Below are 19,005 nucleotides of genomic sequence, written 5' to 3'. Positions count from 1 at the left end.
GCAGTAGGTGAGTATTCAAGTTTGTGTTTTTACGTGTAGTGTAGTGTAGTTAGGGTTTTTTTGCGTAAATTTTTTTTCCAGAATTTTGGGTTGGAAGCAGGGGGTGCATCTTACGGTATATGGGTTGGAGGGGAACTATTACTACTGAGGGGGTTACCACTATTGCTGATGCCTCCTACTTGGTTCTGCGAGAGCAGGGGAGGGGAGAAGGTGTCCGGCAGCACGTCACATCGTGCTCCTTGGATCAGTGGAAGCAACAGCGCCAAGCAGAGGTGGGGGGGGGGGGGGGAATTTGGGTCTCAGAGGGGGGTGCTATTACTACAGGGGCCACTATGGGATGTCACTGTTACTACTGGGGCCACTGTGGGATGTCACTATTACCACTGAGACCACTGTGTGGTGTCCGTATTACTACTGGGGGGCCACTGTGGGATGTCACTATTGCGACTGGGGCCACGGTGCGGTGTCACTATGACTGCTGGGGTCTCTGTGCGGGGTCACTATAACCACTAAAGCCACTCTGGGGTGGGTCACTATTAGCGCTGGGGCTGCTCTGGGGGCGGTCATCCTTACTGCTGGGGCCACTCTGGGGGGGGGAGGGGGGGGGCAATATCACTGCTGGAATATGTTTACACGAGGTGGAAATGCTGCAGAATGTCCTCAGCGGAAATTTCCGTGGCAAATTCCACAGCATTTCCGCATCCAAAAGAAGTCAAAATCTGCACGCTGTCTATTTTGAAACAGCCTTGTCCTTTTAAGAGCGACAGAGGTAAAAATCATAAGTTGTGATAAGCCCCGCCCCCTGACGTGTTGGCACTTTACAATAAAAAAGTGGGTTTTGGGTTGCAGTTTGGGCACTTGGTCTCCAAAAGGTTCGCCATCACTGTCTTAGACTAATGATGCATACTAATGCGCATTGTGCATCACGCAGTCCAAAAAGCAGTGCAACCATCTGAGTTTGTCCAGGACTGGAGGGTTGCTTTAAAGCTGGACAACCCCTTTAAGCAAGGCTACACCTCCCCATGGGCACTGTCATTGCAGAATCCACACACTCTGTCAGGTATGATGTAACCTGACCGAGATGTTCAGTACAGGTCAATCAAGTCAGAGACTGGGAATTAAATTGGCTTTTGCCTCATTGTTTTTTTTTTTTTGCCTTCCTCTGGATCAACAAGTGGGGGTGGAAACAGGCTGAACTAGATGGACATTGTCTTCTTTCAGCCCAACATACTATGTTACTATGTAACTTGTGAAAACAGCAACTAGAAGTTTATTGAAGATTTAGCAGCAGGTTACAGCCAATTTTACCACCACCACAATAATGACAGTACTTGTAAAATCCACTGAATCTCCAGTGTCTGCATTATTCCAGGGAGATTTTCTGTATATACTGTATATCAGTAGCTTAATCAAAATGACTTACTTTAGGTGGTTCCAGCTTCTCTCTTGCGGCTTCCACCTGCCTGTATCCTCTCACAATAGAGCTAGTACATTATCCAAGCCTTGGGGTTCAGTCCAGGCATACTTTACTGCTGATGAACTCACAAACAGGCTGAGGCTCCTTTCTGGGCTGGAAACAATCCTGCAGATTTGGGTGCTGTACGCTGCATGAGCGCAGTAATTCACTACACTCTCTGCTCTGCTCCAACTCCACATCACAAACTCTGCTTCAACTGACCCAAAAAGGGTCTTATATTACCTCTCCTTCTAGAATCTTCTGGATGAACCACTCTGCCAATCAGTGCTGAGGTAACACGGAGGGGCTGACTAACTGTAGGCGATTCCCAAGTTTCTAAGGCTAGGAAGAGATACAGGAGATACAGATACCCTGTTTCCCTGAAAATAAGCCCTACCTGGATTTTCGTGGAGGCTTAAAATATATACCCTACCCCAAAAATAAGCCCTACTGCTGTTCTCTGGAGCTTCGCCGTACATCCTGCAGTACTCGTTCACCCATAAAAGATCACTTCCTGGTTACGGGATTCCTAAATCCCACCTCCAAGAAGCGATGGCTCTGATTGGTTCTCAAACGTTTCTCAGCCAATCAATTCAGCACTGCGATGGCTGTGATTGGTTCATGGAGCGCTGCATTGATTGACTATGCAGCGGTAGAAGAACCAATCACATCCATTGCATTGTGGAGGCAGGATTTATGAATTAGGCAATCAATGCCACATCTCAGTGCGTCAGAGCTCTGGGAGGGACCTGGACAGAGCCTGCTAGGTAAGTATAATCAGACATCCCTGAAAATAAGCCCGAGCGCCTCTTTTGGGGCAAAAATGAATATAAGACAGGGTCTTATTTTGGGGGAAACACGGTATATAATCAAATACAGTACAATGCATGAATTTGTGACACAGTCTCCCTTAGGCTGGGCTCACATGACTGTGTTTGCCGGCGTGCCGCACGCGCATCACTCGCTCATGAGCATGCAGCAAGTACACATGACTCAGTAGTGCCAATGCTGGGTTATTACAGTATATTCAAAAATAAAGGGAAGCAACTAGTCACAGAAGGGACGGTGCAAACAGTCACTGGGTCATTCAGATAGGGTGTGTGTCGTGTCGTGAGACGACTACAGAGTAGAACCCCAATAAAATGTTAGTTTGGGGTTTCTCTATCCACTGCAGTAGCGAATAGGGAATATAGAGACACATTGTAAACTTTTTTTCTTTTTAAAAATCACTTTTCAAAACTTTTTACAAGCTTTTAAGAAACCTGTTTTTCCGTTTTTGGGCACAGAATGAGAAAATCTCTTCCATTATCTAAGTTATTTCTGGGCATTATCAAGTTGAAATATATAGCTGTAAAATGTACAATTTATCCAATGTGATGAGGCCATAAAAAATGTATGTACAAGCTGTAGATAAATGCAGCCACAGTGAGATACATCTGGGAAAGATGAAATTCTACTTAGATAAGTATAAATTAGGCTATTCATCAAGGATTTGTTCTTCTAACATATGAGAGCCGCAAAATAAATTTACTCAACACAATAGAAATTAGTTGGAGTTTTCGGCAATAACCTGACCTCTATTTTTCAATGGGAATATAAAACCGCTGCCTGTTGTATGTAACGGGAAGAAGAGGGAGATCGTTATAAAGATATCATTTATAGAACTTGCTGCTTTTGTATTTACTTATATATTCTCCTGTAAAACATGATGAAATGTGACTCATCTGATTTAAAGGGGTACACACTACAATTAATGGGCAATGATTTCTTTGCACAGTGGATTAATGAAGCGAAAGTCTATTCAATTGCCTTTTAAAGATCATCTTACCCCTTTGCAATCCAATTTTGGATTCAGGGTTTCCTAGGGGTTTTTGCTCTTTCTGCCATTTATACAATGGCGCCATCTGCTGGCTAGAGACAGTACTGCGGTATGGGACATGCTAGAGAGGCCCCCCGACAACAGAGCGGTCAGTAATATACAGTAAGAATAACCTGCTGGACGTCTTCCGACATCGGAGCTGTACAGCCTTCAATCAGAATGTCTGAAGACGTCAGACAGTGGATTGGAAAGGGTTAAAGAATAGATTTGTGCAAAGGAGCAGCATTGAGTTAAAGGAACCAATCACATTGAAAATACAGTCCTATCTGCTGGCAGTATGTTATAGAGCAAGCGGAGCTTAGAAGTTTGATATATAATTGTATGGGAAAAGACTCAGTATGACTTGTATTAAGGCCCATTTAGACCCAACGATTCTCGCTCAAAGCCATCTTTTGAGCGATACCGTTGGGTCTAAATGCACGAACATCATGCAATTTTCGTGCACGAGACGTTCACCGTTCAATTCTAGTTTTCTTGAATTGAGCGATGAACTATCACAGTCAGCAGCATTGATAAGATTCTGACAGCCCGTGTCTCGCTGATAGTTCACAGCGGGATGCCGGCTGTAATCGCCAAAAACAATACAGCTGTTTGCTTATACAGAACAGCTGTATTGTTCGCCGAGCAATAGCGGCGGTGTCCCTCTCTGCCTGCATAGCTCTTTAGTAGCTAATTAACTACTATAGACTATGCAAAGATGATCGCTCAAAACTATCACTCAAACTGTCCTTTGAGCGACTTTCGAGCGATCATCTGTCAGTGTAAATGGGGTCTTATACTCATTTAAGTCTTTGACTATTCTGGGATTAGGAGTCCAGTGGGCGGTCCTATCAGTGATTGATAGCCTGCAGGTATGACTGTGTATACTGAGATAGCTGTCAATTACTGAACAGGATGGCTTAAGTGTTTTGTTGTACATCATCACCCACTGCAAGAAACACAGCTCATCATAATAGCCTGTGTTTGAGCAATTCTAAAAATGACGTTTGTATGCTAGCTACCAGTATTTCCAGCTCAGTATGTAGGTGCAGAAGAAAAATAGGTGGAGCAAAACTGGAATACAAGTAAAGCCTAAACTAATGAGAAGGGTGAGGAGTCAATAGATATCAGATGTATGGAACGCCCCACTGAGTGGACGTAAGCAGAAACAGATACAATAATAAAAAAAGAATTGTGACGTGGCGCAACCTTCCAAAGATGACGATGAGGAGTGAAATCCAACTTATCCTTTATTTCAACAACCAGCTGTAGTCGTGTTTTGCAACATAGAACCTCTTCTTCAGTTTAGCTGGGATAGGTGCAGTAAAAATCCAAGATTAGTTTGGCATTACCTGTAGGGGCTAAATGTTGGAAGCACCAATGTGTTAGGTATGTGTGCCACCCATCAGGCCTTTCCACATGGCTGAATGGCACACATACCCTACAGATTGGTGCCCCTAGTCATTTATCCCCTGCAAGTACAACCAAACCCAATCTTGAATTTTAACTGTATCTATCCCAGCTAAACTGAAGAAGGGGTTCTAGGCTGCGAAACACGATTACTGAAGGCTGCTGAAATAAAAGAGAAGTTGGATTTCACCCCCTCGTCTTCTAGTTGCCTTTAGGAGGTTGCACTGTGTCACCAGTTTTTTGCTGCTGTATCAGTATTGCACAGCAATATAATATATAATATATTTATTTTAGCAAAATAAGTCATTGAAACGCCTACCGCATTTCCCCGAAAATAAGACAGTGTCTTATATTAATTTTTGTTCAAAAAGGTTTAACTTTTTTACATGTATAGCTGCCTGGACACTATTTAAATTGACTTTTTTAATTAACTGTTAGCAGGGCTTAATTTTGGAGTGGGGCTTATATTTCAAGCATCCTCAAAAAGCCTGAAAAATCATTTTGCAACCCCCAAAAATTCTGGAAAATCATGCTATGTCTTATTTGCAGGGTATGTCTTATTTTCAGGGAAACAGGGTATTAAACTTGTGCGTTTACTTTTTATTCCCCAGGTCTACAGCCCAGTACAACGTACGATATCAGTGTCAAGTTTGTGAGAGGAGGACAAGAAGGAAAAGCCTCATATGTAGTGGGCATAACAGGTAAGCAGTTGTGTGTCATGTATGGTACAGTATTATAGAAACACTTCATTTGGCCTTGAGGAAAGGTACTTGTCACTAGAAAGAAACTTCACTGTTGGGAAATGGGGGAGGATGGGGTCCATACGGGGGATCTTTATTTGCAGCTTTGTCATGCTACCCATTGAAGTCTATGGAGAGAGAAGCAGAAGGGTGAGGGTGCTGCTGGAGGGAGACAAAGGCAGGGAGAATTATACGGACATGCTGATGCAGCTCATAGTATTTTATCTGGCTTTGGCTGGATTTATAGGTACACTGCGCTATGAATACTGCGTGCGGGGAAGATCGTGCAGCACCTATCTTCCCGCGGTCTTTTTCAAACTCCTGCGCCCTGGTGCGGAGGAAAAGAAATTTCCCTCCTCCGTGCGCAACTACGCTCAATGCCGGCGAGCGTAGTTGCGCCTTTGGCCATCTGTTTTCGGCCTAAGTGTGTACGATGGGAATTACGTCCCTTTCGATTAGTCCAATACGACAGTGTGGCCTTGGAAAAGTTTGTGCATCCCTACTCTAGATGATTAATTGCACAGACCACTACTCTAAAATAGAGGGGGTTAGTACATTAGGAAACGTGTAACAAAATCTATTACGTGTTTCTATGAGGGTCAGTGGAGGCACGAGAAAGTTACATAAGAGAGACTATGACAAAAACCTCCCTTCTCCTCCATATAATAATACGACGCAGTATAATTGGTACTCCTACATATTAAATGTTAACGAAAAAAACTCTTGTTAACTTCTGCAACTAAAAAGTGCTGACAGGCGAAACTAAAAAAACCGTGAGAATTATTCATAATCCACTAATGAAAGGAAAACTGCAGCGTTCAATTATATTTAAATATATACAGCACCGGTTTATGTTACCCTACATCTATCCTGCCACTGCTCAGCCCAAAAGTCTCATGGATAGCACATCAAATTTGCAGTTTTCTATTTCTTGCTATCCCATTGGTATTCTGCACTGGGGACAAATAGGAGGCTGTTAACATAGTAATAAGTTCGCACGCAGGCTGGTAGAAACCATATGCAAATACTGTATACTAATATGTGATCTGCAATGGTCACATGACTGGCTGCGGCCAAGACTGTTGTGTAGTTAGGATTACATGGTGTAGTATGATAATTGCAACCTCATTGGTGTAGTGGTAGGGGGCACTGGCGTAACTATAGGGGATGCAAGGGATGCAGTTGCACCCGGGCCCAGGAGCCTTAAGGGATCCATAAGACTTCTCTTCTTCATGTAGGGAGCCCAGTACTATGAATAAAGCATTATAGTTGGGGGCCCTGTTACAGGTTTTGCATTGGGGCCCGGGAGCTTCAAGTTACGCCTCTGTGTTGGGAGCCCCAAGATAAACGTTTGCACCCGGGCCCATGAGCCGTTAGCTATGCCCATGATAGGGGGTGCTGCACAGATGATACTGCTTTGCAGGGAACTATTACAGTCGATGCAGAAATATAGTTATACCCCGGCCTGTAGAGCCTTAGAGGGACTATAAAGTCTCTTCCTTATATAAGGAGCACAGTATTATGAATAAAGCATTATAGTTGGGGGAGACTCTGTTACAAATTTTGCATTGGTGTCAAGCAGCTTCACGTTATGTGGCTGCTCGTATGATATCACTATGTGCATTGTACTTGTATTATAATACTGCGTTTATAACTCCTGTGCTGTGACATCGCTACATTATCTCTGTACTCCTTGCGTATTGCGTGTGCATTTGCACCCCCAAAATTAATTTTTATGGGGAGCTTTGGTGCGCAAATACGCAGAAAAATAGAGCACGTTCTATTTTTTTTACGTGACCGAAAGCACACACAAAAGATGCAAATGTGTATGAACCCATTGATTTCTATTCACTGCGTATTGCTCATGCAAATTTTGTGAAGCCATGTGAAGCCAGCCCAAATGTTTGACATAACGTTGAGCATTATCCTATATAGTGTGTGGCAGTGCAGTACATAAAAGGGCCTGTAGAGGGCTGTAAACAGGACTTTTAGCACTAAAAGAAAGGGTTAAAAGATGCACTGGGTGTTGCAGGAAGTAACATAAAAGTCTGTTCCTGTCACACTCAAGAGGGAGAGAGCCAGAGTAGAGGTGGTGTGATGCCGCGTCAGGAACTGGGAGCCTGAGGTCTGGCACAGACCAATGGAGCTGAGAAAGCTGGCTGATACTTAGAGAGTCAGTGATAGAAGCCATGTCAGGAACTGGAAGCCTGAGGTCTGGTGCCGGCCAGCTTGGGGACAGTTGTTGTCGCCCAGTACATGCTTTCCTGGCCCCCTCCATAATGTCATACATGTATGTCTTATTTACATGCTCTGTACAAAACTGTCTTGTCATTCTGTTATGTGTATTGCACAGCTGCAGCAGATGAGAGGTTAAAGGGGTTGTCCCGCGGCAGCAAGTGGGTCTATACACTTCTGTATGGCCATATTAATGCACTTTGTAATGTACATTGTGCATTAATTATGAGCCATACAGAAGTTATAAGAAGTTTTTCACTTACCTGCTCTGTTGCTAGCGTCCTCGTTTCCATGGAGCCGACTAATTTTCGGCGTCTAATGGCCAAATTAGCCGCGCTTGCGCAGTCCGGGTCTTCTTCTTTTCTCAATGGGGCTCTGTGTAGCTCCGCCCCGTCACGTGCCGATTCCAGCCAATCAGGAGGCTGGAATCGGCAATGGACCGCACAGAAGCCCTGCGGTCCACCGAGGGAGAAGAATCCGGCGGCCATCTTCAACCAGTAAGTAAGAAGTCACCGGAGCGCGGGGATTCAGGTAAGCGCTGTGCGTTTTTTTTTTTAAGTCCCTGCATCGGGGTTGTCTCGCGCCGAACGGGGGGGGGGTTTGAAAAAAAAAAAACCCGTTTCGGCACGGGACAACCCCTTTAAGTGTTTGCAAGAGCCTGCAGATTGCCTGTGAATGTATAAATTTATGTCCTGTCACATGGTATGAGTGAGAGTATACATAGGAATGTTTGAGAGCAGGAAGAGGTCCATGTCTTATGGGTTCCTGATAAAGAATGCCAGCTACATAGGGGTACCTTTAACCCTCGTGTAGTAAAGAATAGAAGAGGAGGAGAGGTTCCCTAGCATGAGAGAGGAGTGAGCCCCGATTGGAGAGAGAGAGCGTGAGAGAGAAGTGGAGTTTTCCCCAAGGCCCAGTGCAGAGGCACTCTTATCAATTGTTCACACCCGAGCATCCTGAAGTCTGGGACCGCTGGGTGGAGGTACTCTTTATCAATTGTTCACGTCCTAAGTGTCCTGAAGTCTGGGACCGCTGGGTGGAGGTACACATCTTCAAATGTTCACACACAAGCGTCCTGAAGCCTGGGATCGCCATTTAGAGGTACTCCTAGTCAAGTCTGTATAATACCTGCATGTGGAAGATTGTCTACTTTGCCTTGTACTGCTGGAGTTTGTTTAAGTAAGGCCTTGGTCAGACGGGTGTTTTTTCGCGCGATTTGCGCATGCGATCTGCGTATATATAGAACCATTGCTTTGCAATGGGATCGGTCACATGTCCGCTTTTTATGCGGATATGCGATAAATTATAGGACACAACGATTCGCAGAACGCACCTATCTGCGTTCTGCGATTCCTTGTGTTCTATATATGCGCTCAATGGGACCGGCGGCAGCAGCGCCGACCCAATTGAGAACATATACTATAAAGATCATGACAGCTGAGAGCTGCCCCTGATTGGTCCCTGCGCTCAGCCAATCAGAGGCAGCACTCACTCACCCATTCATGAATTCTTGAATGGGTGAGTGAGAGCTGCCTCTGATTGGTGAGGGCTGTGACCAATCAGAGGCAGCCCATTCGGCAGGCGGGGATTTTAAATCCCCGCCTGCTGAATACTACACAGAGCAGTTCGGGAGAACTGCTGGCCGGCCGTGGCTGAACTCCGGCTGCAGGGAAAAGGTGAGTATAATTTTTTTTTTATTTTTACACATTTTCAGGATGCTTTTCAGGGAAGGGCTTATATTTTTAAGCCCTTCCCGAAAATTCATCCAGCGCTCGCCGGTAGCCCATTGCTTTCAATGGAGTCGGCTGTATTGCCAGCTCCATTGAATTCAATGGGCGAACAGCGGACAGCACTCCTTTGATCGGGCCCGTTTCGCTGAAAACGCTGCTAGGTGCAGATTTTTCAGCGAATCGTCAGCCCCAGTCACGCGATTTGCGGATGCGCATCCGTTATGCGATCCGCAAATCGCGCAAAAAAAACGCCCGTCTGACCAAGGCCTAAATTTGTTCCAGGCCCTGAACGTTCCCAGGGACCTGAGGTACGTTATATCTGTCTGTGGCTTACTTATTCCCTGCCGATGGTCATTCCGGTCCCTTTCCACGTGTGTCCGGAAGAGGCCCAGTGCTGCTCTGCCCATGGCTACCTCCAGGAGGTAGCGTGGTAAGTGCCGCCGTGACAAGTCAGCATCTTACCCTTCCTGCTCCTCAACGTATGCCCTGTGTCTGGGGTCACCCTATGGTATGCTGCACAGTCACCCCAGCACGCCCTCTAGACGCCCCGGGCGGGGTTAGTGACGGGGTCCCTGTGGGTTGGTGAATCCTGGACTTTTGTATGCTATGTGCTGAAAATAAATGCTGGTGGAAGCATTTTAAAAAAGGAATCCTGTCTCTGGAGCCATCTATCTACATGTGTTGTGCCCATTCCTTGACGGAGAGGCCGGCAATCCAGAGGAGAGTAAACCCCCTTGCCACAAGTGATACAATGAGCCCATGATCACTATACTGTGACATCATTGTATACATCATCCCTGCACTGTGACATCACTGTCTGCTAGGGCTGGGCTTTTTTTTCAATCTCTTCTCAATTTTCGCTTTTAATCTTGATGTTCTTTTTTGTTACTAAACAAGCAGAAAAAACTAACCCCAAGATCTGCTTTTTTACATAAGGAAATTGCATATACAGCAATTCCTTAAAGGGACATCACCATGTGCATTATTCAAGGTCTGTGGCATCACAGTGTGCATTATCCAGGAGCTGTGACATCACAGTGTGCATTATCCAGGAGCTGTGACATGACCATGTGCATTATCCAGAAGCTGTGACATGACCATGCACGGTATCCAGAAGCTGTGACATGACCATGCACAGTATCCAGGAGCTGTGACATGACCATGCACAGTATGCAGGATCTGTGACATCACTGTGTGCATTATCCAGGATCTGTGACATCACTGTGTGCATTATGCAGGATCTGTAACATCACAGTATGCACTGTCCAAGATCTGTGACATGACCATGTGCATTATGCAGGATCTGTGACAACACTGTGTGCACTGCCCAGAATCTGTGACATGACCAAGTGCATTATGCAGAATCTTTAACATCACAATGTACATTATCCCGCAGCTGTGACATCACTGTGTGCATTATGCAGGATCTGTAACATCACAATGTACATTATCCATTGGCTGTGATATAACTCTAAGAATTAATCCTGTGCAGTGACATCACTATGTGCATCTTTAGTGGCATAAGTATATGAGCAGCAGAGACCAGGGACCCGGTGCCTGAGGTGGCCCTATGGCTTTCCATCTAAGTGGATACCAGTGCTATAATTTACTTTACAAGTTGGAGAGCCATTATCATATATTACCCATTCAGTTCCTCTTGAACAGCATGTAGCACTCCGCACTTTTCCTATAGGATGAGAAATGACCTTTCTGCTACATTGCATCTTACGGAATGACCAGAGCGAAGTCGTCTCTGACTCCCTTACATTGCACCTGACCACCTCCAGTAATTACTGAATCATTTCTCACTCACACAATCATTTGCAGACTTCATCCATGATTTATTTGTGCAATCACTAAATGACACAAATGTTCATTCAATCAGTTGATCAAACAACCGCTTCATCACACAAGCAATCCTTCTCGCCATTGACAGTCGTCCCTGAATATATTCGCCGGTCTAATCAGTATCCTCACTGGATGGATATTTATATTACGACCTGTCACACACTCTCTGAGCAAGTGTCACCGATGAATATTACATGAGCGTACCGTAAGACGTTAAATATGACATTTACATTCCTTCGTGTACAAATTATTGCGCAGCCGCTACACGGACATACATTTTATTTTTATCTCCCTTCATGTAAATTTAGATGGGATCTGTTGAGAGCTGTGATTTTCGACTTCTCTCTGATTCTTCATTAAATAGTACTATTTACCCAGCAAGCACCACATGAAAATGCCTTATTTGCAATATCTATCTCAAGGCACACAAGTGCTCATGGGTATCGTAGCGCATATATCAGCGGCGGGCCGCCCTGTACATCACTCAGATAAATATCGCTTATTCCGCAGTCTTGTACGATTTCATTATTTGTGTTTTCCCATCTCTGGCATCAACCTCCATCCATAAAAGTGTAAATTATGTATCTTTTAACCCCGTTTGCGAAGCGATAGTTTATTCTACGATTTCTCGGCGGCACTAAACAATCCTAATTATTTTCTTTTATATACTCCAGGCAGCCGTGTAAATATAGTCTCTCTGATTAATTTAATTAAGAAAACTGGTGCATAATAAAACAAGTAAATTATAACAGTCAGGAAGCTGTAGAGGCGGGCGAGATGCGAGTCTGAGCTGTTTTTCGATAAAGCGTGGAAATTGCTCAAAAAGGATCTGTCACCTTCGTGACGACTTCTTATTGTATTCTTTTGTCAAGAAGCAGACGTTTAAAGAGTGAAGAGAATAAAAGACTTGCGGTACTTACATCTACTGGTCCACGTGGGAGAGGGATAGATAAAAGGAACATTGAGAAGGGTAATTGTGTTCTGGGCTGTGCTTATTCATTCCCTGCAATGTGGTAGTATTGTATGGTGGTTATGGTAGGAAGGTTGGTTGGCCCATCTAGGCAGCCCATTACTGCCAGCTCTCTAAGTAACGTGGCTTTCGGAGTCAGAGTTGGTCCCATGTCTATCCCGCACTCTTATAGCTGGCCTTAACTACATACAACCCATGCAGTTGGTCAGTGTACCGGCCAATAACGTGTAGGAGGAGATCAGATGGATGTAAGCTGGAGGTGATCATCCCTCTTAGGTCCACCTGGCCAGATGAGGATTTTCTTAAATGTGGCAGTGTCTTGTGGAGCTACACGAATCCTCCCGCTTCTGGCTCTGTCTGTTACACTTTGATGTTCTTGGAACATAATTGCTTAGTTCTGCTACTATATTTATGTTACGAGCTTTGTTCTGGTGCTGTATTTATGTAGTGAGCTTGGTTCATGCTGTATTTCTCTAATGAGCTAGGTTCTGGCACTATATTTATGTTAGGACTTTCATTCTGGTGCTGTATTCATGTTATAAGCTATGTTCTGGTGCTGTATTAATGTAATGAGTTTGGTTCTGGTGCTGTATTTATGTTATAAGCTCTGTTCTGGTGCTGTATTTATGTCATGAGCTTGGTTCTGGTGCTGTGTTTGTTATAAGCTATGTTCTGGTGCTGTATTTATGTAATGAGCTTAGTTATGATGCTATATTTATGTTAGGGCCTTGGTTCTGGCGTGGTATTTATTAGAGATGAGCGTGCGTTCTCGCTAAGGCAAATTACTCGAGCGAGTATTCGAGTACCTGCCCGCTCGTCTCAAAAGATTCGGGTGCCGGCGGGGGTGAGCGGTGAGTTGCGGGAGTGAGCAGGGGGTAGCAGGGGGGAGAGAGAGATCTCCTCCCCGTTCCTTCCCGCTCTCCCCCGCCGCTCCCTGCCCCCCCCCCCCAGCACCCGAATCTTTTGAGACGAGCGGGCATGTACTTGAAAAAGGCAATACTCGCTCGAGTAATTTGCCTTAGCGAGTACGCTCGCTCATCTTTAGTATTTATGTTATGAGCTCGGTTCTGGGGCTGTATTTATAAACTGAGCTTGGTTCTAGTGCTGTATTTATTTTATGATCTTGGTTCTGGTACAGTATTTATACACTTAGCTGTTCTGATGTGAGTATGCTGCCATCCTGCTGCTTTCTGCATGAGCAAAATACAGGCAGTCTACCTATGAGTGCAATATATATATATATATATATATATATATTGTTTTTTTCCTATGACTGGGGTAGGGGGGAAAATCCGCACAGGGTGCTATCTAACCTAAAGACAGCACTGCACACTCTTCAACTCACCCAACGTCACACAGCCGTGCTATATTATTTAAACCAGTGTTCCTATAGGCCCCATACGCATTAGTGAATAGTCATTCAAACTCGCCAATTTCGGTGCGATAGGATGACTACCTAATGTGTGTATGGGGGATCTTATAACTTCCATCTGTTGGTAGAAAGAAGGATCAGGAATGTTGAATTTCAATGCCTGATCCCCTTGTTCCCCCTGGAGATAAGCAGACACCACAGTCTCTATGGAAAGCACATGGGTGTCCTGCTGAACAAAGTATTCATCTGTATGCGAAAGTCGGGGAAATGGCTATCAGTTGAGTGAGTGCTTGGCCAATGGGTATTGAAGGTGTATGGACATTCTAAGTCAAGTACCCCCAAGACTATGACTATAAACTGTCTTGCCTATTAAAAATACACCATGAATAAAAGGTCAGTACCTCCTTGGATGGTATTGGGCATTTCCAATATTGGTTCCTCATACAGCCACGAAATTGTTGGTGTTCTACCCGTTTTCATCTTTACCAAGTTGGTTGAGGTGTTTGCCATGGCTTGTAGCTGGGGGAATCGATCAGAAATGATAACCCTGGCATCAGACAGTCGTTGGAATTGTTCCCAGTCAAGCACAATTAGTTCAGGTGAGAGGAACAAAAACTCCTTTTACTCCTTTCCATTTATGGGAATGCTACATTTAGATCTGCGCCATTGCCCTCTCTGCTTTTTCTTTGTTTCGAGTCCTTAAGTTGATTGAAGTATGAGAAGTTCGTTTTAATGGTGCCCAGATATATTTTTAAAGTTACTGTATATTACAAGGAAATCATATACGTAAGTGAATGACTAGTCATATGCACTAAAGTCATAGTGCAGGTATATACAGTATGTGGCTTGTTATATATTGTAGACTTGTCCGATGCATAAAACATAACTCATACGACAAAATGTGGAAAATGAAAGCTTTAATCAGTATTCATGGTGGTAATTCAGGTATAAAGGCTGATGCGGTGGAAAAAGGCGTATGAAAGGCACTGAAATAATATTTAGGAACACATTTATGACTAGAACGAAGCAGTAATATTCTGTCCTCAGCGTAGCCGGAGACTGGAATGATGTTACTGATCAGACTTTCGTCTTTTACGTATAGTAAAAATGTATAATGTAGTATATAACTAAAGGGACAATATCTTTAGGGATCGATGGTCCTAAAAACCTGATGGCCGCCGATATGGCTGAAGACACAGCCAGTTTGTCATGGGAAGCTGCCCGAGCTCAGATAGATCGCTATATATTAACATACGCATCACCCGATGGACACCGGGAGGAGATGGCTGTAGGCAAGGAGAAGACCAACTCATTCTTGACCGGCCTCACTCCTGGTATGGAATACGTATTCAACATATGGGCAGAAAAAGGAAACAAGAAGAGTAAGAGAGCCACCATTACAGCCGAGACAGGTGAGACTGCATGTGTTCCAAATGGTAATATTTAATTGACTTCTAGTTGACTATAGGATTGGGTTACAGCTACCTAATACTACACCTTTGAGTCAGTCGAAACTACATATGATCAACATTACATTGTATGACTGTCAGTATTTTTTAGGCGTAAGTTTTGCCTTTTTGTATATTAGTGATGTCACCAAAACCCACCCAACTGTCTTTGAATTATGCGTAATCTACATGATCTGATCTGCACCGTTCAGGCTCCAGCACCCTTCATATTATAGTACCCTTCAGATTCCGGACTTCTTCATAGCAGACCCAAGAACACAGACCAGGCAGCCACTTAAGAATGGTCGTTCAGATAGTCAATCCGAAAAGTCGTTAAAGTGTACAAACAACAGTCGTTCTTTTGCATTTACACAGAGGGATGCGTGTTCATTAGTTGTTTGCCAACATAGTGTTCATAGGGGAGTCTCAAATATGTCCAACCAACCAGCGGCTATCTTTGAGGTAGGCTGTCACCCTGTTGATGGCCACATTTACTATTGTTTGCATTCACACTTTGGAGCAATTATTGGTCCCATAGTCATCCTGTGTAAAGCTATCTTAACTCATGGACATTGCTGCTTGTTTCCTTTCCTCCGACTCTCAGGGCTATAATACAGGGTTATTACAAATGATCTTTCCAATTTGAACCCCTCATAACTGAGGTTTAAAGACACTCAGATACAGAAATTTGATATCAAGGGAAACAAAAACTCAAACATTTTCATTTAGCAAAACTTTCTAACAGTAAGACATCCTTGTTGCCCGTAACCACCAATCACAGCGCAGCTTTTATTTCTCAAGTTGCTGATGTAAAATGAAAGCTGCGATGTGATTGGTTGCAATAGAAACAAGGACCGTCTTAGTGTTAGACAGTTGTGCTAATGAAGCCTAAAAAGTTTTATTCTGCCACAGTCGTCGCTTGGGGGATATGAGACAAAATGACTGCCAGCGAAGACAGCAATGCGTTTTGTGTCCTTGATTTTCATGTCCACCAGTCTGTTACCAGTGTGCAATGTCATTTTTGAACAAACTTTGTTGAAGACCCACCCAGCGGGCGCACAATATGGAAGCGGTGCTCCAATTTTAAGGAAAAAGGTTGCATCTGTAAGCAAAAATCATTCGGCCGTCTACCAGTAAGTGTGAAAACAGCCAAACACGTCCAGACAAATTTTACACAAAGTCTTCAGAAATCTATCATCCGAGCGAGTAGAGAATTGGACGTTTTGCAGCCGACTGTGTGGAAGATTCAGAGTAAATGTTTGTGATGTCATCCCTACCGATTACAATTATTACTTGCCCTGAAATCGGATAACGTTCTTTCTGCAAACTGTAATGGAAAGCGATGGCTTCATGGAGTCTTTATTGTTTAGTAATGAAGCCGCCGTCTACCTTTTTGGCAACAAACGTAATGTCAGAATCTGGGGTAGGGAAAACTCACCTGTCTACGTGGAGTGTATGCGCGAGTCTTCCAAGGCGAATGTGTTTTGCGCTATAACCTGTACGAAAGTGTACGGACCCTTCCTTTTCCATGAGGAAATAATCCCAGGCGTTTCGTACCTGGATGCTACAGACATGGCTTCTGTCACAGCCGGAACAGGAAATCCAAGATTCCATCTTCCAAGAGGATGGCATCCACCCTCCCTCCCTATTTTCACAATGACCTCAGAAGAGAGCTGTATAGGCGATTACCAAACAACTGGATCGGCTGTGCAGGTGGTGACGACAGTAAACTTCTTCCTTGGCCTCCACGTTCCCCGGACATTATGTTGTGATTTTTATTTTTTTTTTTCCTCTGGAGGATTGTTAAGAGTCCACATGCCCCCCTTACCACCCACCATGCATGGTCTGTGGCATCACAGAAGCCATTGCATCAGTCAGTCGTGATACGCTACAACATATGGCAGGAACTTGACTACAGGCTTGATGTGTGTAGAGTGACAAAGGGGGCTCACAAAGTGATCACCTTTGGTGTGGAAAACATTTTTAATGTTGTACAGTAAAACATTTTGAATTTCTGTTTCCATTGATATCAAATTCTCTGTATCTGAGTGTCATTAAACATGACTTTTGGAGGGGGGGTTCACATTGGGAAGATCATTTATAATAACCCTGTTGTCACGCACACATGGCGCACCACAGCTCAGCACTGACACTAGGTGGTATCGCGTCCAGACAGGACTCACTAGTTGGAGACTTAAGATTCTACCCAAATGTACACTGGAACACCCAAGGCAAGAAGTGTGTCTGGACAGACATAAGACAAAGACTGACAAATGCTCAAAACACTCACCTGCATACCTGCACACATAGCCAGATGGAATAACTATAGAATGTATGAAGTATTAGTTCATATTTTGGCCAAGATACTTAAGCCCGCAAGCCCACTTCAAGAGTCCTCTTTGTCTCATGGGTCCCTACTCTAATGAGACAACTCTCACATGAAACCTGCCTGCATGCAGGGCGATCATCTCAACAGGGACGGCCCCACGCTGGAACCTAAGGACCTATCTCACCCTAGATGGCAAACAATCCACAGCAGGACAGAACGCAGTTCACACCAACCTACCAGGGATCTACACACAAGACAGAACAGGACTGTTCATACACCTAGTCTGGCCACCTGCACAGACCCAAGGAACACATCACTGTTCACACCTACACACAGAACAGGACTGTTCACAGCTCATGTCTGGCCACCTGCACAGACCCACAAAACACGTCACTGTTAACACAAACACCATGCATGGAGCAAAACCAGGGTGTTGGGAAACCTCCTTCCTCTAGCAAAGTGTATATATATGCAGCAGACCAGTACAAATTGGCTGGCTGGAGAACTTAGCACCAAGCCAGCTCAATGGTTCCACAGCTGAGAAGGCATGCTCCTGGAACCTCCTAGCACTACAGGTCCCAGCAGTACAACCTAACACCTGTATAGAATTGACAGGTAACAGATTATAAAGCAAACAGACTGGTTCAAACTAGTAGGAAAAAATCCCTTCAGTTTTAGGAGACATGGAGGACTCGTAATTCTCTGGTAGTCTCCCAGATATCCTGGGAAAGTAGGGAAAGCATGTGATAACCCAATACCTGAATTTTCAGTTTTGAATTAAAGCGTTAATCTCTAAATGGCTTTTCTTTCACTACAATAGTTTATGTTCTCTACTCTAGACATTGACGCCCCCAAAAATCTGCAGGCCTCTGAAATAACACAGACAGAAACCACCTTGACTTGGACTCCTCCTGTAGCTCAGATAGATGGCTATATACTCACCTACGAGGATGCAGATGGCAGCCGTCAGGTAAAGCGTTAACCCTTTATGACTAGGCTGCTTTAGGCCTACCGGTCTACTTTCTGATCATTTAAAATTAGAGTGGACATGAATGAATTTTGTGGGTCTTTTTTAGGGGAAAATGGTCAGAAGTAGGGAAAAAAATACAGTTCTTTTTGTGACAGCCCTTTGCCATAAACTCATCATGTAAATTAACAGTCTGCAAGGACGAGGACCAGCCTGCTAGCCCGTTAATCAACATTGTGTGGTTATGAATAGTGATTTAAAGAAGCTGTCAGCTTTCAAGTACCTTTAAAATTGCCGGACATTAGTATTGTGAGTGGATCTGAACTTACTGATATCTGATTACTTGGAACCGAATGTGGCACCAGCAATACAAGACATCAGTTTTAATCAATGCAGAAGTATGCAGAACATATTCACATATTGCCTAGTGCAGCTCATGTTCTAAATGGCCCATGCTAGTATGGAAAAGGCATAAACCATTGGGCTTGATTCAAAAAACGGAGACCGGCAGCTGATTGTGATCATTTTTTTGCTAGGTAGTGCTGCCATTTGCTTGTACATCATATAGGCCTATGATCCACCCAAACACATGGAGTGGGGTGTGACCTTAACCTTTTCCACCCTATTTCGAAATGACACACC

At 44.2% G+C, this 19,005-nt stretch overlaps 1 protein-coding gene across 1 annotated transcript in view; it reads left to right on the top strand.

Moving 5' to 3' along the window:
- LOC136621778 (tenascin-N-like) overlaps window positions 1-19,005 on the top strand; it is an 81,162-nt gene that overhangs the window by 31,710 nt on the left and 30,447 nt on the right. The window contains exons 7-9 of the mRNA XM_066597496.1: window positions 5,336-5,425; window positions 14,768-15,031; window positions 18,236-18,366. Coding sequence (XP_066453593.1) covers window positions 5,336-5,425; window positions 14,768-15,031; window positions 18,236-18,366 — 485 coding nt within the window. The remainder of the gene's footprint in view (window positions 1-5,335; window positions 5,426-14,767; window positions 15,032-18,235; window positions 18,367-19,005) is intronic.

Source organism: Eleutherodactylus coqui, chromosome 3 (assembly GCF_035609145.1).
Source record: "Eleutherodactylus coqui strain aEleCoq1 chromosome 3, aEleCoq1.hap1, whole genome shotgun sequence".
NCBI lineage: Eukaryota > Metazoa > Chordata > Amphibia > Anura > Eleutherodactylidae > Eleutherodactylus > Eleutherodactylus coqui.
This window is presented reverse-complemented; position numbering and strand designations above follow the sequence as displayed.